Genomic DNA, 23,936 nt, shown 5'->3' on the forward strand with positions numbered 1-23,936 from the left:
ATTAGGTTCTTCTGCAGTATTTGTGATGATTGGGATGCAGTTCAACAGATTATTCATTAGAAAAAAAATCTTCTGCCACTTTTCCAAATAGTCAACTAGAAGTCAAGTTATTATTTGTTACTCTTACAACTGGCATTGACAACAAGAGTTTTGTCAGGTAGTGTATATCTACAGTACAGAAAGATATTTGCACAGCCTTAAGTTTGTAAAAGATATGGTTATAGTATACATGTGGATTTAAATGAGATAAAATGTTGATATAATGAAATAAAAAAAAAAATTAACTAGCATCTGCACCTCCCTCTCTCCTCTCTTTATATGTGAACTATTTATTTATCTGATGAATGTATAAAATTACATTAATTAAACTTTTAAAAAGTGTTATTTTCAAATACTGATATAGTAAAAAGTAGGGCTGCACTATATTGGAAAAATCTGACATTGCGATATTTTGTTTTGCTGCAATTTATATTGCAATACATATATAATTAACCAGATAGCTTGAATAGCTCTATTTAAAAAGCAAATTCAATTTGTTTAGCACCAAGTTAATAAAAAAAAACTATTAATAAACTCTAACATAGACAAAATCATTTTATTTAAAATCATTTCCAGACCACAGAATATTTTCTTTATTTCATAACCTGGATAATATCTATTACACTATACAATATTCTACCCCTTAGAACTTCGAACATAATATACTGCAGTAAGTACAAGAAACATGTCCCAAAGAAAATTATAATATTGAATTATGTTGTAAAGTAAAATGGGATACACTTTGTGTCCTTGTTATAGTGTTATTACTGCATTACGGTATAATGTTACAACATGTATCATATTAGGGCTAAATGTTAGAAGTTGTTATGCACAATTTACTGTTATTAGTGTACGCATGTGTGCTGTGTGTGTGTAATTTTCTAATATGCTTGTTACAGTGTTATAACTGTATGATACAAGTTTAAATAAAGCTTCTCATTGTTTTACTTTGAGCTTATTACAGTGCAGCTACTGCGTTACTTTACAGTTATTACAACATTGTATAGAGTTATTGTTCATTCAAGGACACTATAAAATGAAGTGGTTACATTATTATAAAATGTGTTTGTTGCAGTGTAATTACCGTGTTATGATACAGTAACAACATGTTACTAATGCAGGGTTAGTGTTCAGATGCTTGTAGTTATACAAATGCATGTAGCCAAGGATTTTTTACAGTGTATTTTAAGAAAACGTACAATGCAACAATGTAAAGTTGGGTTACATTATTTTACAGTGTGCTTGTTACAGTGTAATGACTTATAGGGTTAATCCTACTCTAATATATCTGTCCTAAAAAGGTCTCTCTGTAACACACATAATAGATTCACTAGGTGGCAGTATCCGTTAGTCTAAAAATTATTTGTACCATGCAGCCCAAACATTTGATAAAACTCGCTTAAATATACGTTTCTCTTGGTGGTGAAAAATTAAATACAAAAAATGTTGTGTCTAGTGATGGTGCATGTTTGACAGCACTGATAGAGTCCTGAACTGGAGGTCTCCGTGTGCAGGGTTAACAGCCGGTGCAGGCCACGTTGGCACAGATCTCACAGGGGTCTATAGGACTGATGATTCTCACTGTTGACAAAACGTAAAAAGGTCAGTCTCTGCCACCTAATGACTGTATTATGTTTGCTGATAATAATGCGACGTAACACGTCTGAAACGTCTGGAGTGCTCTCACATTCAGCAAATAAAACTGTCTAGTGTTTAAGATGGCAATAAAATATACGGCCCATTACAGAGAGGCCATGTTTACAAAGAGACAATTACACATGCGGCAAGATCACTGTCTGCCTCCCTAAAGTACATTTTTACTGCTCAGAGCTCGAACTTTCACAGCTTATAGCAATTACTAGAGTTTATATTTTATTTAGATAGAGGTAATATTTTACACTCACAAAATGCCATTTGTTATTTATTCAAACCCCTTATTAAAATGAGCTGAGTTGGCGCCAGTGGTTTAGTGGTTAGTGTGTCGACACATGCACTCTCGTGCTCACGGTGGCCTGAGTTCGATTCTGGCTTGTGGTCTTTAGCTGATCCTTTCCCCCCTCTCTGCTCCCAATGCTTTCCTGTCAATTTTCTCTACTTTCCTATCTATGTAAAGGCGAACACCCCGAAAATAGATGGGCTGAAATAAAACAATTCTTGAGGTAATTTGGGGGACAAATGAATTGTTTTATGTTCAATCTACTTAAATTTGGAAAAACTATTAAGTTAACTTAAAGTACACCTATGATGAAAATATCTTTTGGAAGCAGTTTGAACAGAAGTATTTGTAAGTATAGTGTGTCCACAGTCATATTGCAGTGATTTAAAAACAATAACTCTCTTTTTTAAATTTCCTGACATTGAAATAGGATCCAGATCTCTTAATTTTGAGGCCCACCTTAATGTGATGTAGGAGTACGGTTTCCCCGCCCACCAAATTGATTGACAGTCGCGTATTAAAATGTCTCCGTAGTAACGCATGTAAACAGAACAAGACCGGATGTGCACAAAGTAACTAAGATTAAAATGTCTGTTCTGCTTTCTGTGATCATAAATCATCATGTGATCAATAATGAGCAAGCATGTTTGTAATGAATTACAGCGATTTTACCGTCTTTATCACCACAGCTCATGTCAGTACAATTAGGCTATAAAAGAAGACACTTCAATCCTGGTTTATGGATGTTAAATCTGGTTTATTTTGTACATTAACATAAAGGATATCCACACAGCAGTGGATATTAAAAGGTATCCTGTCACAAACAGTGCAAAGTTAAACACGCGTGCTGTGTGTGTGCGTGTGTGTGTGTATGTGAACTTTGTAACAACATTGTGTGTGTGTCATCGAAAGGCTTGAATAAACTCCACAACTAATACATCAAATATTCATTGGGAAATTTCTTACTGTAGTATTTCTCACAAAGGCTATATGAGATCTGCTTCCTTCATGTCTGTCATAGTGCTGTTTATCAGACGCAGCCGGAGATTGAGGCCAACTCTGACAGGCACTTGGGAACGGTGGGAGGGAGAACTAGCATTAAAGGCACAGGCAACAAAAACAGCTACATTGTGTTCAGAGCAGAAAACTCTAATATTCTGAAAGGGATAATACATAATTTGATGGGCATTATGAGCTGAAACTTTACAGACACACTCTGGAGACACAAAAGATGCATCTTCAATTTTGAAAAATGGGTAAAATAGGTGCCCTTTAATTCCTTCATGTTGTCCTCACACAAAACGACTTTTTACAGTTTATTAGAACTTTAACCTGACACTAGTTTATTTTAATACATAACAATGGAGAAGAAACTGAATTTGCTGTGATATAACACGTATACAAAGCTAACATGTTTAACTCAATTTGATTACAGAAAATTAAAAATAAAAATTAAAAAGAATTAAAAACTGCCATAAACTGTAAAACCATTTTGGCTTCATTAAAGAATCTTTTAATAAAGATATCTTAGAACCATTTAATTCTTGGTGTGAAAAACGTTTGCATGCAGTGCTTAATTTGTAAATTGCGAGGTTTCGGAACAAATTGGGTTAACGGAACTGACATGTAGCCAGAGGAGGGAGAGGTAACAAAGCATTGGCGCAATCAAATTGAAATTGTTTAACTGAATTACAGCTTGCATTAGTAGTGTTTATAGTGTGCATGTTTTGTAAAAACTATCATTTGTTTTCATTTTATTTAAATAATTCTTTATAAAACGTTTTCTTCTATAAATCTATTTTAAAATGTATTTAAATTTATGCAAAGTAAACTACAAGGACACACTGTCTGTCACATAAACAAGACGGGTGCATCTTTGCCCATCCTCTTTTTTATATTTTATTTTATAATAATTTTTGTTTGTTTGTTTGTTTTTGTTTCTAAAATACATATTAAATTAGTTTGAATGATTGTTTCATCTTTTGTTTTGCCAACAGGTCAAATTGAACCCTTGATTTCATCTATAGCCTATAATTATAGCCTGTTTTGTTTTAGATGTTGTCCTCTGTTTAAAACAATCTTAAAAATCTGTCTTTACGCCATTGATATACATTTCAAGTTAAGCACAGATTTTTAAGGATCCTTTTATAGCCATTTTAAATATGAAGTTAAGTTTAAATTTATTGACATCATCATCATTATTTGACATCATTAGGTTTATGCAAGTTATTGAAGTCAGCAGGTCTCAAGTCTGAGTAAACAGCCAAATGCATAAAATATTAGGATTTTTACTTGAGTCAAACAGCCCATAACAACTAAAAACAGATGTTTTATGTCCTTTGGTGATACATGTGCACAACAACAGCATTTTGTGGGCCTAAGAGCATGTTTTTGAAAATTAAATCCATATCTTCTCCTTGTAAACACAATTTTGGTTCAACGTGCCCATGCATATTACATGTTCAATCTATGAGTGACTTCCACCAACTTCCAGTGACTTCTATGCAAAGGTATCCTAAGACTAGAGAAATATGATCAGCAATAATATATTTTTTTATCCAGGTCTAATATAGCGGATATGTTATGGCGGTTGCAGCATTGCAGTTAAGGTGATTACACCCCAGCATTGTCTGTCTGCTGCCAATGGGGAAAACTAATGCGTGCCTGGAAGACTGACAGGGAAATCAGGCTGCCCTTTGAAGCACGGTGAGAAAAACAATAAAAGTTCAAAAGAATTTTTGTGTGTGCATCAAACATGCCTACAGGAAATCACATGCTTGTTGAACTTAACTGGAGGAACACACTTTTGAGCTTCTGAAGAGGCAAAGCAAGTGTTTTTGGTGCTCAGAATTTAATAACAAAGTCATGAGCTGATCGAAGTTCCTGAAACAGCACACTTTTTTTTAACTCATCATAGTACATGGCATCTGAGTGCACTAAAGTGAATGAAAATGATTGAGCTGATGCACTGTTTCACCCGCATCCTGTTTGACTTTATAAATTGTGTTCTTTGTTCATTTGTCATGTTTCTTTTATTATGCGAAATCCAAAAAAATAAAAACACCTAGTTGCCATGGCATTTAATATTTGCAGTATATACTGGTGTTGATTTCTGTTTATGTAAGTCTCCAATGCAAGGCTACATTTCTTTGATAAAAAAAGGAAAACAGTATAGACTGATAAACTCTTAAAATGACATGTTCTGAAATACAATTCTGTCAGTGATGCCACAGAACAACCATTTCAGAGTTTTTTTTTTGGTTGCTTTATTATTTCCAAAAATCAAGTGTGTTATTAAACTGTTAGGAACCATATTTTATCCATAACCTACAGAAGATAAAAATTATTTAATAGTTACACTAAAACAACATGCACATTAAAAGCAACCCCTGGAGTGTTTACATTATATTAAGGACACAGCAATAGCGTCAGTTGCAGCAGATTAATTTCAGAGCATCATGGTAAACTTTGACAACCTCACATAACTCGCATACATTACATTTTTTGTTGTGTTTTTAAAGATTTTTAAAAATCATACTGAACATGGAGGATGAATTCTCCAAAATTAAACCAAGTGCAGTAAACATTGCAGTAAACATTGTGCCTATCAGTCTCATTAGATGAGGTTGATATTAAAGTAAACAAATAAATAAATTACAAAATAAAATTATATGGTTGTTAGACTGTTTTGTGTTGTTAATATGCTTGTGTTTATATAGGCCTATTGGTGTGTGTGAACTGTTGTGGGCAAAGTTTGTATGTTTATAACCACCTCCGAGATGGTGGTGTTATTGTGTACTGGAATTGTTATTTTGGGGGGGGTCGCGAGCTGAAAAGTTTAGGAACCCCTGATATACTTTTTATATCTACAAGAAGATGTTTGCGCTGCCATAAGTTTGTAAAAGATACAGTTTTTGGTATATATGTGGATATAAATGAAATTAAATGTTTATAATGAAATCATAAAATCTTCTCTGTGGCAGACTCTTCACCCTACCTCTCTTGCTTAGATAGACAAATACACACACAACAATAAAAAAACCTGTCTTGGTGAAGATCATTATAAACACAGTTGGTTACGATATACTGTAAGACAGGGTTTCCCAAACTTTTCAGCCAGCAACCCTTAAAATAGCAATGCCAGTAACTCGTGACCCCCAAATTCCTCTTAGGTAGTTATACATGTGCAAGCGTTGCTCATACAACAATAGGTCTATATAAACACAAGCAACAGTCCAACAACCATATCATTTTTATAGTCATGTATTAATTTGTTTAATTTAATATTAACCTCAACTAAAGAGACTGGTGGGCACAATGTTTTCAGCACAAGTCTATTCTTGGTTTAATTTTGGAGACCACTAATCAGAGATCATTCTCAATATTCAGTTGTGGCCTGTATTTATTTCTATTGCATTTGATTGTCATAAAGGTGTCAGAAAGTTTAGCCTGGTGCTATAAATCCATCTGTTGCAGCTGACACTATTGCTGTGTTGTTAATCTAACATAAACACAATGATCCTATGAAAAAATAATTGAAAAACTGATAGCTTTTCATTTGCATGTTGTTGTTTTTTACTTTTAAAAACGACTATTTTTATCTTCTGTGGGTTACGGTTAAAATATTGTAATTCTAATAGTTTATTAAAATTTATTTGACTTATTTAAATCTCCAAGCGACCCCCTGTCATTGTCTTGCGACCCCTTGAGAACCACTGAATTAAGTGAACATAAACAGATGAGAAAGACATGTGGGTCAATATTGGATCTGTGCATTAGCTCATAAAAAACCTTTCAGCAAAGAGTTCTTAAATTAATTGTATGTTTCTTGGTGTGAAACATGTTTCAATAAAAAAAGAACGTAAGAACCTTTTTTTTATTTTTACTTTAAAGAACCTTTTCTGTAATGCAAAGTTTCTATGAATGTTCAAGGTTCTTCATGGGCCCGCCACTGCCAGTATTTTTTGTTTAGGATTTTAATGTAAAATATTACTATAATTTCAGATTTTAGACACTCTACACTGTAAAACAGTTTCCTTAAAAGCAACAAGTTGACTTTACTTTAGTAAAGTGAGTAAACTGATTGCAACTTTGAACAGTCAAGTTGATTTTACTTGTTTTTTATAAGTATAAGCATAATACATTTACTTAGTAATTTTAAGGCAATGAATTTACACATTTTTAAGCAAACAAATCATTTTTTAAAGAGCAGAAACCATTTTAATTTGCTCACATTTTGTTTCAGAAACATTCCAAGCAAAACATTTTACTGTATGTGTCATCATTTTTTATGATTCAATATTACATTCATTAATAAATCGTTCAAAAGAACAGGTTATTTTTCTGTGCTACATAAACAAAATTTGATCAATTTTATTTACCCTTTTTTGAAAAAAAAAATTAGATTCTATCAAAAATAAATGATTAAAAAAACATTTTAATTGTAATGTTACTGCAATGTTAAAGGGTCACGAAACACCAAAACACATTTTTTGAGCTGTTGACAGTCGTATATGTGTCCCACACTGCTAAAAACACTATTAAGACACCTATATTTCACTAAAAAGTGTAAATTGGTTGTTTTTGCATTATTTCAACCAAATTCGTACTTCCTGCTTGAAACGAATTTTTAAAGCTGCGTCACGGCCATGATAGCGTGTATTCCAGCGTGCAGACTGGGTGTCTGTGCCAGAGTGAGTCTTATTACGTCTTACAGTGTGTTGCATTAATGCATGAGTAAGGCTTGGTTCAAACCAATCAGCGCGCTCTACTGTGCAATTTAATTAATATTCATTACTGTTTACACGACATAGACGCCACGTTGTGTTGGCAAAACAAGCGTGAAGTGTTGCTTTTATAGTTTGCTGCCGTTAAGTTTCGTTTTCTTTTTCTCTCTGTGAGAGCTCAGACTCACGTGTGGATTAACAGTGTACGCGACGCTCGACAACAATAACTTACGTGTCTAAGGAGGATTATTGTTTACCTGAGAGCTGTTCTCATCTGCAAACACTGAGATCGGATTCGCTTGTAGTATTTCTCTTCATAAAGACGCGGCTCTAGTTGCTGGTGATTGTCCTGTCTCTACAGATTTGGTAAGTGAGCGACCAGTGCTCTTTGTTTATTCAGTTTGTTCGTATCGAACTAAGTTAACTATTGCACCGTAACATGTTAGGACCACAACCAAACTTTAACCTCGTGTAGGGTTTTTACTGCATTTAGTGACCGGAATAACACGCGCGGCTTTCTGACGCTACCTGCCGTGTGCATCTAAGTTTCCGGAAAATGCTGAGGTTTTTTTTTCTCTCATTCGCCGTGCGGTATCAAACATTGCATCAAATATCTCGTTTGTCGCGAGGGGCATGAATGAATTCCCTGAATGAAAGAGCCAAACTGCAGTTAAAGTCCACCATTTAATAATTTGGCAAATAATTCCACTACAGATGTCCATGTAGGTTAAACACCATCACTTTCTACTGTGTGTGAGTATTTTGACTGAAACTTGCGCGTGCCCAAATAGACACTCCCACACCCTCCCACTTTAGTTCCTCCGACACTCCCCCCTAAACAGAGCTGGACACGCCCACTTTTCTGACTTTTTCCAAAGTAGAGGTGTAAAAACACCCTGCTGAAACGAGGGGGTTTCATGGCCCTTTAAGCTTCAAGATTATATCTGAAATCTTAATAGGACTTTGTTTTAGAGTTGTGTTTTGCAAGTATGTACTATGTGAAAGGGGAAATAACTATATAGTATCACCTTAACCCCTGTAGTTACCTTGTATAACCAAGTACACTCCAAGTACCAGTTAAATATATGTACTGTACAACTAAATGCAACTAGGTTTCTCAAGATTTACCCAGATTTTGGAAGACTTGATTGACGTTATGTTTTCCACACAGCTCTCTGAACTCTCGTGGCAGGTCAGGGTCGGCACACAGGGACTCTGCGTTGCCGTAGGTCTGTGACGGGTTTGTGCTGGTGTCAAACTCCATAAGCTTTTTCAGGGTCTTCACTGCCTCCAGGGAGAAACTGTACCCGCTGTCCTATAAAACAGACATCCAGGAAGAAGACAAGACGTGAATTATTGTCACACATTGCAGAGGAATCCACTCCCCTCCCCACCCGCTCCCCATTTGACAGTCATAAAACATGCTTTTTGTACTTATTTAAACTGACAGACATTTGTATGCGGAAAGGGTTTCTTTTAAATGAATGTACTGTCAGTGAAGAGCAATCATTAGCTTCCATTTACATTGATTCATATCAAAAGTCTGAATAATACAGCAAGCCAGATCAAACTACATCAACAAAAATGTAATCAATGTCAGTTTCAATTAGAGAAATCTGACAAATGTACTCTGAAAGTAAATTATATTCCTCTGTAAATAATACAACTCTGTAAATAATAATTATGACCTTGTCATACCTAAAAGATATTTGGAAATTGTAGATATTTATATGAGGTATTTCTGAATTTTGTTATATTTTCTATTTTTACAGAACATTTTACAAATCTAAAGAATCATCTTTGCACTATAAAGAACATTTAAGCTTCTATGATTTCAAAATATTCCCATTAAAACACATATAATGTCAATGGCAGAAAAGCACCAACCTTTTCTGTTAAAATTAACCTGATAAACATTTTATTGATTGATATTGATTGATTAGTTTACTGTACATTTCAAAAGAAAACAGAATTAAAAAAACTTCCACTTTTGCCAAGCACACAAACACCAAACACAAAAGATTGCACCGCCACATTCTCACTGCCTTGACAATGGAGTCAATATTATCTTTCCCCAAACAACCGCCCAATCCCATCCAGCCTCACGAAATGAGAGCGATTTGTGAGAATGGACCAATTCTGACTCACCGAAACTCGCACAACACATTGTGAAATCTGAAGGACGCTTATTGTCAGAAGGATTACCAGCGCTCTCATTTTCAGCCTCAAAAGTTTGTCTCTTCATGAAGGAAAAGCTGTTCAAAGTGAATTCAGATCTTCATCGAGTCAAGCTTTATAACCTGGGCTTATTGTGATAATCGTTAACTAAGTAACCTATTAAGTGCTAGTGGTCGTATACAACCTGTCGTTTACATTTTACCATCTCTTCGATAAAAAAGAGGTTGTACGTGTTTTGTCTATAGATGAATCATATATAGGCTCCGTCAGTAGTGATAAACGGTGTACTGGTTAATCTCGTAAATCTGTCTGTTATGATCACATACAGGACATAGATGTCAGCTGGCTGGCTGGCAAACTGGGATTTAGGAGTTTGATTGTGGACAAGGTCATTCCACTGTGAACTATATAGGGTTTGGAACATACAGTGCTATGGACAAATACTATATTAGTTCTGTAGTGTTGGTGGATCTGAGTTTTCGTAAACAGTGTTGGGGAACCTAAAATGTTTACTAAAAGAAAGAAAAAGCTAGTAAATATCACAAACAGACAAAAAGTTTGATGCTGAGACAGTGAAGTAGTGTTTTCTGTAGATATGGTTAACACAGGCTCATTGGGAAAATGTGCCCAGGGATAATTTTCTGAGAACTGAGAAATATATGTGTGACACCCCAAATATTGGTTTGCCACAATTGAGGATATTAATGATATGCATGTGTAAATGCATAAAGGGAATGGTGGTTCCGCCAGAGCGATAGAGGGCGCTAAGAGAGCACAGTGTGTGATTTAGCCTTTTCTGGACTGCTCGCGATAGCCCAGTAACATGGAGAGCTGATCACACGCATATATTTGTCTTGTGTTTATTCCACCATTTAACAGGTTAGTTGACTGTTCTAAGTGTCAATCTGTATTGATATGGAAAGTATACATGTTTGTGCATATTAAGTCTTTGGAAAAGGTTTGTGTTTGATTACATTTACATGTTTAATGAGGGTTTAAAATCGCAATGTTTACCCGCGATTTAAGGGGATTTATATCTACTCAAATAGTTTAATAAAGGTGAATATGCTTGTATATACATGTATTTCAGTTCTAATAATGTTTATTATGCTTTAAAAAGTGCATGTGAGTGATCTATATGGGCAAAACATTCAGAGAATGTCATGTTTAATGCATTTTTGGTACAGATAAAAGCCAATTAAGTTTATTTGATTCATATGACACTAAATAGCATGTGAATACACAGATGTACTACACAGCTATTGGCTGATGAATATATTTGTCAAAGAAATGCTGTTTATTTACAAGAAGGAGGCTGAAACAGTCAATATGTATGAACAGTAAATGCTATAGCAATTTATTTTAGATATTGCAAGTGTTGCCATTTAAATTTGTTTGATGTGAACATGTTGAGAAAAATAAAGATAGCCCAGTAACATGGAGAGCTGATCACACGCATATATTTGTCTTGTGTTTATTCCACCATTTAACAGATTGCTGGGATCGCTAAACTGTCAGCTGATACAGGAGTCCTGGACCCGCTACAGTTCTTGGGGGCTCGTCCGGGATCAGCGCCACCTGCTGGACGAGTGGAGTTTATCCCAAAGAATCCGAAGACCAGCAGCTGGGGATTCTGAATTGGATTTCCTGCTGTAGTTTGGAAGGTGCTAACAGTGGAGAAAAAGTTAGTACTATGGCAAACGAGAGAAGAAATCTGGTGAGAGAGATCAGGAAAGAGCTCTGTGAACTTTCTGCTGATGAACTCTTCCTTATTGCTAAAGACATTGAACAAATAGACAAAAGGGCCGACTCGCAAGAGTTATTAGAGGATGAAGAGGGATGTTTTGATTATGTTAGTGGGTTTTTGTGCTGTAAGCGTCTAATGGGGGAGGAAGATGAGGGAATAGGTGTGCTACTGGACTTAAGAGACAAGGTTTTACAGATTTCTCAGTCTAAACAAATAGCAGCACAGGAAAATAAAACACATGACCCAAGTAAAGGGAGAGCCCAGGGTCATATTGATCACACAACACCTGATGCAAACACAAGTACCAGTCACACACACACAAACATGGTAGACACTGAGTATCAGCAGATGTTGAAGATGTATGAGGAGCTTGGAGCAAAAATTCAAGCTACGAATCCCCATGCCCTGCCCCCACGAGTCAGCCCTCTCACACTTCCCTTTCCAACTTATCCTACCTTACACAGCGAGGGAGACCAGATAAGCAGGAGGGAACTACCATTTTTCTCACGGAGAGAGTTTAAAGTTCATGGAGGCCAGATTGGTGACTCTACTTCTGAGATTAGTTTCAACAGCTTGTGCCGACAAATTGAGGAGGGTCTGCATGAACAACAGTTTCCGATTCCAGATCACCCTGCCACAAATATACAGTCAGTGTTGGTTCATGGAATAATAGGAATAGTTCTGCAAGGAGACCACAGCCAAGACAACCTGAGCACTCAGAGGAGAGAATAGTCCAGTTTGTCGGAAAGAAGTGTCTACTGGATGGAGAAATTGGAGATAAACAAGTAAGCATGCTCCTCGACACTGGAGCACAAGTAAGCATTATAGATCAAAGCTGGAGGGAAAAATACTTACCCACACATGAGGTTCACCCCTTATCTGAAATAGTGGGGCCCAGTGCTGGTCTGGAGGTGTTTGCTATCAATGGAGAAGTAATCCCATTTAGTGGATGGGTTGAGGCCACAGTAAGTTTGCCTGGACAAGACGGGACTCGTTACTCTATCCAGGTGCCCTTTTTAGTCAGTCAACTACAATTAGAAAGGCCTCTTTTGGGATTTAATGTGATTGCGGAGTTGATTGCAGGACCTATAGATAGTACAAACATCCTCACTACCTTACACTCTCTCATGAGTAGCACTGAAGGTAACCAAGATGACCTGGTTAAAGTGTCCGTTGGCTTCATTAGTGCACATAAAGTACATGCAGACACAGCATGGGTGAGAGTAGGGCCGCAAAGTGTCACCATTCAGCCAGGTCAGGTTGCTAATGTAAAATGTAGAGTACCTCCCAACTTCACCACTTCAGACACGGGAGTACTGTTTGAGCCAAGTGAAGACACCCCACATCTATCACATCTGGATCTTGGAGGAGGACTGGTGGAAATTAACAAAAGTGGACGGTCATATATAAGAGTTCCAGTTGGAAATCACACTAAGCATGAGGTGACCATTCCAAAAAGAGCTATACTTGGAGAAATAGCAGCCATTGCTAAGATTATCCAGACAGAGCAAGAGGACCTAAACAACCCACAGAAAAGTACCTCACCACTACCCATCTTGCCAGAGGAAAGTGATACACCATGGCATCCCCCTGTGGACCTTACTCACCTAAAATCAAGTGAACAAGCCATTGTGAGACAACTACTTTATGAAGAGTCAGCTGTGTTTGCTCATAACGAAACTGACATTGGGAACATCCCCAGCCTACAGATGACTTTGAGCTTAAAGGATGATATTCCAGTGCAGAAGGCTTATACTTCCATACCCAAACCACTTTTAAAAGAGGTAAAAGAGTATATACAAGAATTGCTGGCCAAGGGCTGGATAGTAAAATCTCGTTCACCCTATGCTGCTCCGGTAGTATGTGTCCGCAAGAGAGACGGGACATTACGTTTATGTATTGACTACCGGCAGCTCAATAAGAAAACTGTTCCAGATCGTCATCCTCTGCCAAGGATCCAGGACCTCATGAACACCTTGGGTGGTTACCGCTGGTTCTCCATACTTGACCAGGGAAAGGCATATCACCAGGGGTTTATGGCAGAAGGGTCGAGACATTTGACAGCATTTGTGACTCCTTGGGGCCTCTTCGAATGGGTAAGGATACCCTTTGGTCTGTCCAATGCCCCAGCCGCTTTTCAGCGGAGTATGGAAGACATGTTAGAGTCCATCCGTGATGAGTGTTGCCTGCCCTACCTGGACGATGTGCTCTGCTTTGCTAAATCCTTTGAAGAGCATGTAAAGAAATTGCGGGTTGTGTTCAGGGCCCTCCGGCATCATGGAGTTAAGCTGCGTCCAGCTAAGTGCGAGCTGTTCAAACATGAAGTCCGGTATTTGGGTCGTCTTGTGTCAGCAGATGGGGTAAGAGTTGACCCCAAAGATCTGGAGGCTGTGAGGGTACTTCGTGACAAAGTTCCCCAAAACGTTGGAGAAGTTCGTCGTTTGGTGGGCTTCCTGAGCTACTACAGAACCTACATCCAGGACTTTGCCAGGTTAGCTAAACCAATTTATGAGCTTCTTCAGGCACACACAGCTGGAGCTGCATCACAAGAAGGACGGAGAAAGGAAAAGAAAAGGGGTCTACAGCTGCCCTCTCGAAATCCTATAGTGTGGGAAGACAAACACCAACAGAGTCTGGACAAATTGATTGACATGCTTACCAACCCGCCCGTGCTGGCATACCCCAACTTTGATGCACCGTTTGTACTACACACCGATGCTTCAGAGCAAGGATTGGGGGCGGTGCTTTATCAGAGACAAGAGGGTAAATTACGGGTCATTGCGTATGGCTCAAGGACATTGTCGCCAGCTGAGAAGAATTATAGACTCCATTCCGGTAAGCTGGAATTTTTCGCACTCAAGTGGGCAGTGTGCGAAAAGTTTCGCGACTACCTTTTCTATGCCCCGTATTTCACAATATATACGGACAATAATCCTCTCACTTATGTGATGAGTTCTGCAAAGTTGAACGCGTCAGGCTATCGTTGGGTGGGGGAACTTGCAGATTTCCGATTTGAGATAAAATACCGCCCTGGCAAGAGTAACAATGATGCTGACATGTTGTCTCGGTCCCCCTTGGACATGGACCATTACATCAGTGAGTGCACAGAGGGTTTGTCACAAGCGGCCATCCAAACAACCTGGGAGGGTAATTTGATGTGGAAAAACCAAGATGTAGCCTGGGTTGCAGCTCTAAATTTGACAGCTCCCGACATGGTTATCCTCCAGAACCAGTCAATACCAGTCATCAGTCCTGATGAATTGAGTAGAGCACAGCGTGAGGATTTAATGATTGGACCAGTGATGGAATTAAAGGAAGCTGGTAAGACATTGACCCCTGATGTTTGGCGTATGGCAGCTGGTGACACAAAGAAGTTGTTAAGAGAATGGCACAAGCTTGTCCTAGAGAACAACATTATGTATAGGAAGACAATGCAAAGGAGACAGCTTGTACTACCAACAAAGTATCGGCAGATGATCCTTCAACAGCTGCACAATAACATGAGTCATGTTGGAACAGAGAAAGTATTACAGTTGGCTCGAGAGAGGTTCTACTGGCCTGGGATGCGGAAAAGTGTGGAGGAGTATGTGACTCGCCAGTGTCCATGCATCACACAGAAGCACCCAGTGACACATGTGCGTGCACCAATGGGTGGGATCACATCAAGCAACCCCCTGGAATTGGTGTGTATTGATTATTTGCACCTGGAGGCCAGCCGCGGTGGGTACGAACATATCTTGATGGTAATTGACCACTTTACCAGATTTGTGCAGGCATACCCTACCAAGAACAAATCTGGCAAGTCGGCAGCTGAGAAAATATTCAATGATTACATACCTCGTTTTGGATTCCCTGCAAAATTACACCATGACCAAGGGCGTGAGTTTGAAAACTCCCTCTTCCACACTCTGCAAAAGCTCTCTGGTGTTGGTCACTCCAGGACTACTCCATACCACCCCCAGGGTAATCCTGTGGAGAGAATGAACCGAACCTTGCTACAGATGCTGCGCACTCTGACTGAAAAGGATAAACAAAACTGGAAGGAACATCTACCCAAGGTAATCCATGCTTACAATTGCACCAAACATGAGTCGACTGGGTACTCTCCGTTCTACCTCATGTATGGCCGTCACCCACGACTCCCCATTGACTTACTGTTTGGGTTAGCGCAAGACAATGATTTCAACACCCAAAATGAGTATGCTGAACACTGGGCTGATCAGATGGCGGAGGCCTATAAGATTGCAGCACAGAGCAGTAAACAGAGAAGCCTACGTAACAAAGAGTATTATGATCAGAAAGCCAGCTGTATCATCCTAAGACCTGGAGATCGTGTCTTGGTTAGGAATTTGAGTCAGAGTGGCGGCTCAGGAAAGCTGCGTTCTTTTTGGGAACCCACTAATAATGTGGTGAAAGAGCAGTTAGGTGACAACTTTGTGTACAAAGTGCACCCTGAAAGAGATGAACACAAGGTCAGAACACTACACAGAAACCACCTCCTACTCGTAAATGACTTACCAACAGCTGAGAGCCTGGACCCAAGGAAACAGCGAGTCTCTAAAGAAATAAATATTAGTATGGGAAAAAACAAAAATAGAAAGGTTACACCAAGAGACGAGAGAGGGGAGGATGAACAGTCTAACTCTGACGAAGAGGAAGGATACTGTTGGAGGAGGATAAGCAATCCAAAGTATTCAGGATGTGAAAGAAAAAATCTGGAAAGTGAGTTGCCCCAGGAAGAACTGGAAGAGCCTGATATCACAGTGAGGGATGAGATTCCGAGGGCTGTGGGACAATTACCAACTGAAACTGAGGACATAAGGCAGGAGGGTGACCAATCAGAAAACTTGATTTTTGTGGACATTCAAGAAACAGGACAGGACATGGAGTCAGACTGTGAAGGCTCAAAAGAGCAGCAGACCACTGAGGACCAAGGGCAAGAGTCGCATGAGTGTGAACCCTATGAAACAAGTAGACGGTCACTCCGGGAAAGGAGACCTGCTCAAAGAATGACTTACCCATTACTAGGACAGCCTGTATTCCAAAAAATACCTAAAATAAACACAGTAGCTGCCAACACAATACAGCCATTAACATTGATGCACACACCTGTACATACATGGTTAGGCCATATTAGTAGTCCATATCAAGAAATGCTATTTCCAGTTATGGTTCCAAATTATTGAAAGTTATATATGAGAATGAAAAAATATATATAAGGTATTCACCTTCTGTGTGGGGGAGAGTGTGACACCCCAAATATTGGTTTGCCACAATTGAGGATATTAATGATATGCATGTGTAAATGTATAAAGGGAATGGTGGTTCCGCCAGAGCGATAGAGGGCGCTAAGAGAGCACAGTGTGTGATTTAGCCTTTTCTGGACTGCTCGCGATAGCCCAGTAACATGGAGAGCTGACTGATCACACGCATATATTTGTCCATTCTCTCTGTGTCTTAAGTCTGCCGACATAGGCAGCGAGCCACTGGAACACTGGAAACAACAGTCAGCTGGTAGCAGGAAAAGAAACAGAAATCGTCAAATGCGTTATACCGCCCCAATTCATTAATTTTACAGATGAAATGCAGACACACATACTTCTGTCTACATACTTTGCACACTCCAGAAATGTATACAGGCCTGAGTATTCACAATGATCCTGTGTTGGATGTTTTATGCATTACAAACCAACCCGCTTTTTTCACAGACATGCGCCAGAATAATGTTAGGGTGACTAGAAATGTAAATAGCAGCCTCTGGTGGATTTATGAGAATTGTCACTTATGAGAAAATGTGCTCTAATGACATATTTGAATTTGAAAATTTACATGACGGCCTCTAGTGGATTTGTGAAAGCAAAAACTGCAAAAAAAACGCAGTCCAGAGTACATATATCTTGGTTCTCACAAATGTAGTCCTGGGCACATATTTTTAATACATTTATATTAATGTGAATAATATCAGATTATAATAACATAACAACAGATAAATTTACACTAATTAAAAAAAACATAAAAAACACACCCAAACCCTCCACAGAGGTCAAAATAACATGTTAAAAAGGTTAATGATAATAATATTATTAATAATAATGTGATTATTACATTAATCAGAAAGCTTTTCAATTAGTAAGCCAATATTTGAAATTTGTCTTTTCTGTCAAAGAACAAGTTTTTTTCAATCAGTTAAAAACTATTACCATAAACTGTTACAATAACAAAAAGCTGTTTAAAATTGTTAGTAATTTCTACATAACTGGTATTGCTTCTGTTTGATTACAAACACCAATTATAATTGTTGATTAGTTAAATACACACAGATTTTGTGTTTGGGAAAATGGCATCTCATATTGCAGTTTTAAGCTGAACAAAAATGCAGTCTTTCACTGAAATAAGGAATTATTTGTTCCACAAAACTGTAATTATTTACTTGCTTATTTAATTATTTATTGGTAAAATTAAAGCATGCAGTGCCGATACGGCAATTTCACAAGATAACAGAGTTTATCTGAGAATTATAAAAAAAAATTATTATTATTATTATTATTATTATTATCATCATCATGCCAAATTAAGAATACATTTAAGTTAACAAATAAACATATGTAAAGCCAATTATCTGTCACTATCACCAGCCCTGTAGCCCAAATGAACTACAAATTCCACCATACCTGTATTCTCACACCAACCCAATCTCACGGCAATTCGTAACTTTTTGATTTATTGGCTAATTCGTATAATTTAGTACGGTTTGCTCATCACCCAATGACAGTTGGGGTTAGGGGTGGGGTTGGGTGCCATGTCTCCTTTTTAAAATCGTACATTTTCGTAAGACTGAACTCGTACGAATTCGTACGAATTAGCCACTTAACTGACAAAACGTAAACTACTTAAGTTTCCTCGTGAGATCAGGCTGCTCACACCTGTTCCGATTCACCTTTGATTGCAAACACACTCAGCTGAAGCTGTTCAGGACTAACACATACACATTACTGCTGGGTTTTGTTTAGCGGCATCGTGAACTTTACGATGTGTTTTCCGTTTTAACCCTCACTTTGGTTTCTTTGTTTTACTGTTTATTTCTGTCTACTGCCTGCCTTTCAACCATCCGGCTGTTTATGACTACGACTTTGCCTGCATTTGTTGACCATTGCTTGCCTGACCAATCTTGTTAATAAACATGCATTTAGATCTGCACTTCTTTATCAGCATCCCATCACGTTACATTATTAGTTTGTGAATATTTAATCTGAAAAACTATTTAAAAAATATCAGGACATTCCATTCCATTCCATTCCATTTTTTTCCTTTGTTTTTCTAGACACTGCCTTTTGCATTTGTCTCATTCCAAAAAATACTCATTATGTTGTAGTGAGTCAACGGATCGTTCCAGAACCGAACAAGCCACAGACCATGTTATCCTTAAAAGATTGGTTGGTGCCTACGAGTCTGAGATTGATTTCATTTTCAAAGCAATCCACAGGCACCCAGCAAAAGGCAAATCCACAGGATACCTAGCCAGTCAACATCACAGTTGCGTGTTAATTAACTTTACACCCTAAAACAATAAGAGGCTCTACAATCAAAAACCCACCAAACCAGTTTTTGAGAAGTACCTTTTGGTTCGCTTGTCCTTTGGCGTCTGCAAGGAATACACATTCTCAGGCAGACACAGAAGCGATCAGAAACGCTTCCAAAGTTTAATGGACATTTAAGTAAAACAGTTTATTTGAGTAATGTATGTTTACTTTATGTTTCTGTAGGTTTTTGTGTGTACATGTTCCATGTGTTTAACAAAACTGTTATAGATAGTTCTTGAGTAATAGCCCTCAGTGACAAATGAAATCTACAGAATGTTTGTGAAATACTTTGTTTGGTATCGATTGAAAGCTAGGAACATTTTAAATGCATTGGTTTATATGAAGAAACCATACTATGAAAAGTGTTGACGTTATAAGACTTTATTTTAACCACTATGCTATCAAAGCAGCACCCACACCAGGTGTCAACCCGGCCTCCTAGAGGGCAGAATTGGGGTGTGACTCCACCCCGCACCTTATCTGATTGGACAAGTATTGTGTAGACCCAGCCTCTACCAAAGCCTATAAAACTTTGAACAAAGAAATTTCATCGTCGTCTTTTGCCGGTCATCTTTGCCAGTCGTCACCGCCGTCGCTGCCCGGACGTCGCTCTTCTCGTGCTGTGGCCGTTACATCGCCTCGCCGGAAGCCTCGTTTCATCACGGAGCAGACCGCGACCTTCACTTGCTACCGGCTCGACCCCCGATCTGCTTGTGCAACAACGAGCCATCGGGTCAACACATCCAAACTCTGAAACTCATCATAACTACAGGAACCCAGGAAGGACTTCGAACGCCGCCTCATCCAACATCTGTATCCCTAGCAACCAACTAAGGAAACCCCTCTTCACCGACAAGGGAATTCCATCACGTCACTGAAGTTGCTACGCTGACCAATCAGCTTCGCCGGGATTTCCCTTTGGACTAGTTAAGGAAACCAAAATTACATCAGAATGCAAGTAGCACAAACAAGGTTTCTACCCATTACTGAATCTGGTGTGAATTATGTTTAAGTAGTAAAGAATAGCAAAATTCTCTGCTTTTACAGTTTCTCTCAGGTTACAATGCTAAGAACTTAGCAAAGGCTAGAAGTTGAATCCACTCAGTCAAAACTCTCCTCAAACTGCTTGTGCATGTGTGTATGTATGTGCGTTTGTTTGTTTTACGTAGATTAGTACTTTGTGTTATAGAGTAGCAATAAACTTTTGTTTCGTTTTAAGATCCGTGTTGGTGTGTTGTGTGCTTTATAAGTTAATGCCTCAGCTTCAGATACTGCTACCTTGCTTATTAAATAATTAGATACTGTTTTTATATTGTTATTGTTGGCCACGTAATAATATAATACAGGATTGCTTTACACTAAACGTTCTATTTGCTGGACAAATACTAAAGTTGAGTGTAAGCTTTAAATAATTCTATGTGAATCATGTTCGAATCTTTGATTCGAATCCCCAAAGTTTAAACATGATTTAAACCAAAGAGCTGATTCTTACAATGTCTTTGATTGAAAATGCATTCTTTGTGAATGGTCATAAATGATGCATTCTAGAGTCAAACATTACTTAGTATACTTTATCATCCATAAAAAAATAAAAACATCTCAGTTACACAGAACCTCTGAAAGCCTACACAAATAGTTAAGCATTTAAATCTAGTTTTAAAGCATTAAAATAAGCATTTAAGCTTTGCAAATGAAGGCTTATAGTATATCTTAGTCATAATGTGTTTGTAACCATAAGTATGTTTGAGAAATGGCCATGTGTGATCTAATAATGCATGGCAATAAAACAGAAATCCATCAGATTAATCCTGACAAAAGTGGGCGGCGACATGACAGGAGATTGTATTTGCGTCAATCTTCTGGCAGCAATGCAATAAAACACAAATAAAGACAAGATTGGAAAGAAATTGCATCAGTGCATATTATATTGACACTCCTCACTATTGGCCTTACAGACAACAGACACTTGAGCAGTGATAAACTCCAGAAAGACGTCTTTCAAGATACAATAGGCTCTTTCTGACTTTATATTTCAGACCTGGTGGCCTCTTGACCTTCTTTTAGTTTTAATGCTCTTTCAGAAAGCTCTATCAGTCTTTTACCTGTGATGCCCTTGAAACTAACAATGAAGCATACAAACCATCCTGCCATCATTATGGTAAATGGAGTGTTGTTGAGTCTTGAGCATTTTTTCCCTACATATGTTCATTATATAAGCATGTTACTAATGTGTGTATTTGCTGTAGAGTTTACTATACAAATTATAAGGAAAAACATTCCAGCAAACAGGCATTAAGCATCACAGATGATTAAAGACATTAGTTTCCATCCATCCATTCATCTCTAGCCATCCATCCATCTGTCTATGCATCCCATCCGTCCATCCATCCATCCATCCATCCATCCATCCATCCATCCATCCATCCATCCATCCATCCATCCATCCATCCATCCATCCATCCATCCATCCATCCATCCATCCATCCATCTATTTAAACTTATAAAATATTCCTCCATTGACTTCCATTGAAAAATATTTGCAGATATCTCCAACTGAGTTTTGACTATTCACAATTGTAATTAGAGATATCTCTGAGTTTTTACTAGTCATAATACATTTGGAGATGTCTTTAATTCGTCATATTTAGAGATATTTACAAATATATTTGAAGATATCTCTAATTAATTTACTAATAGTCGAATTACAGTTGTAGATATCTTGAATTGGATTTTTGACGAGTCAAAACTCAGTTAGAGATATCTGCAAATATTTTTCAATGGAAGTCAATGGAGGAATATGACTAGTCATAATATATTTGCAGATATCTCCAATCTGATTTCGTACTAGTACAATTGTAATTGCAGATATCTCTAATTTTCATTCTGACTAGTCGAATTATAATTATGACTAGTCAAAATATAATTAGAGATATCTCTAAATATATTTATGGATAGTCAGAACAAGGTTTAAATGCTAAAACGGCTTGCCATACGCTCTCACTCAGTAGCACAGTGGAGATTTCTATAGTTATATCGTTTCAGTCGTTTGATATGCCGTCAAATATTTTGCCTAACAGTCCTTAGGGATGCGGTGACACGCAGTCAGATATTTCTCCGAACAGATCCGCCACTTTTGGCGCTCATAAACAATCATAAAGCTCTTGTGCTGCAGGAATGAGGAGGTCTGCTGAAGGCGTGCAGCTGGCGTGCTGTGAGGGGTTTGCGTCTTTAATAAACTACGGCAGTTTGCGTTCACTGAACAGTAAGAATGATTAATAAATCCATATCAAACAGTCCCTTAAAAGTCACGTCTCGCTTTCAGTTTCGGGCTTTGGCGCGTTTTGCACTCACACACAAGCGTACCGCGCCAAAGCCCAAGTGTACCGCGCTCAGGCACACCTCTTCCAACCGGGCCAGGGCCGGCCAAGTGAACCGTGCTTGAGCGCGATTCAGCGCACTCACACTTCTCAAACCATCCGGGAAACGGGCCTGGGCACGGTACGGATGGCATAGTGTGAGTAGGCCCTAAATACAGATTAAAGAAGCATCTCTTTTCAATAGCACATAAAACACAAATGCAGAACCCAGCAAATCCTAAAAAGGATTGTTATGCTGCTCTAATCCAGACAACTGGAGCTAGGAACACCTTGTACACCTTTAAACAGCATCTATGCTTATGTTACTCTGTCTGTTTATCATCGTAACAATGTTTACATAATCTTGCATAGTATTTATTTATTCATTCATTCATTCATTCATTCATTCATTCATTCATTCATTCATTCATTCATTCATTCATTCATTCATTCATTCATCCACCCATCCGACTGGAGCCAGAAACACCTTCCAAAAAGACTGTATAATTTTAAGGGCATCCATGCTCATGTTAGTCTGGGTGTTCATCCATTATAAAAAAAAATCTACTCCTACTCCACTACCACACAATTTTCTGAGCACAAACAAGCTACTGTGGATAACTAGCACTTCTTTTATGTATGGTCTCTTCTTGTGGAATCGCAGAATACCTCATCAATTGTAAGTCGCTTTGGACAAAACTAAATTACATAATCTTGGATAAGATACATTTCATTCATTCATTCATTCATTCATTCATTCATTCATTCATTCATTCATTCATTCATTCATTCATTCATTCAGCGCTAGAAACACATTCCATAAACAGTGTTTCTATCTATCTATCTATCTATCTATCTATCTATCTATCTATCTATCTATCTATCTATCTATCTGTCTGTCTGTCTGTCTGTCTGTCTGTCTGTCTGTCTGTCTGTCTGTCTGTCTGTCTGTCTGTCTGTCTGTGTGTCTGTCCGTCCGTCCTTCCGTACGTCCGTTTGTCCATCCGTCCGCCCGCCCGCCCACCCACCCACCCACATACCCACCCACCCACTCATCCATCCATCCATCCATCCATCCATCCATCCATCCATCCATCCATCCATCCATCCATCTATCTATTTATCTAATTTTACTCTATAAACTACTAATGAAATTTCTTCCTAATTTATTGCAAATAGTATTTAAATTAACAAAAGATTCCATGTTTTTAGACATGTTTATATTAAGTTTTGAACAACACATTTTACATCTGCATATAACCTGGGCCTAAATTGCATTTTTTTTTTCTTTTTATTATATCTTATCTCTCCTATGGGCACCAAAACTAATATTAAAAGCCAATACCACTGGTAGCCCATCATAAAATAGGAGTA

At 38.0% G+C, this 23,936-nt stretch overlaps 1 protein-coding gene across 2 annotated transcripts; it reads right to left on the reverse strand.

Moving 5' to 3' along the window:
• Positions 1–581: 581 nt before the first annotated feature.
• On the reverse strand, positions 582–9,995 carry LOC110440101 (guanylin). 2 transcript variants are annotated; one of them, XM_087273821.1, is made up of 4 exons: positions 9,850–9,995; positions 8,830–9,016; positions 2,942–3,044; positions 582–1,620 (listed from the first exon to the last, which is right to left on the reverse strand). In XM_087273821.1, exons 1-3 carry the CDS (start codon positions 9,916–9,918, stop codon positions 2,962–2,964), a joined length of 339 nt encoding a protein of 112 aa, XP_087129947.1. In that variant the 5' UTR covers positions 9,919–9,995; the 3' UTR covers positions 582–1,620; positions 2,942–2,961. The 2 variants fall into 2 exon arrangements, with proteins under 2 accessions (XP_087129947.1, XP_087129948.1); XM_087273822.1 differs by lacking the exon at positions 2,942–3,044.
• Positions 9,996–23,936: the final 13,941 nt, after the last annotated feature.

The sequence above is a fragment of the Danio rerio genome, chromosome 11, assembly GCF_052040795.2.
Source record: "Danio rerio strain M-AB ecotype USA chromosome 11, GRCz13ab, whole genome shotgun sequence".
In the NCBI taxonomy this organism is placed as follows: domain Eukaryota; kingdom Metazoa; phylum Chordata; class Actinopteri; order Cypriniformes; family Danionidae; genus Danio; species Danio rerio.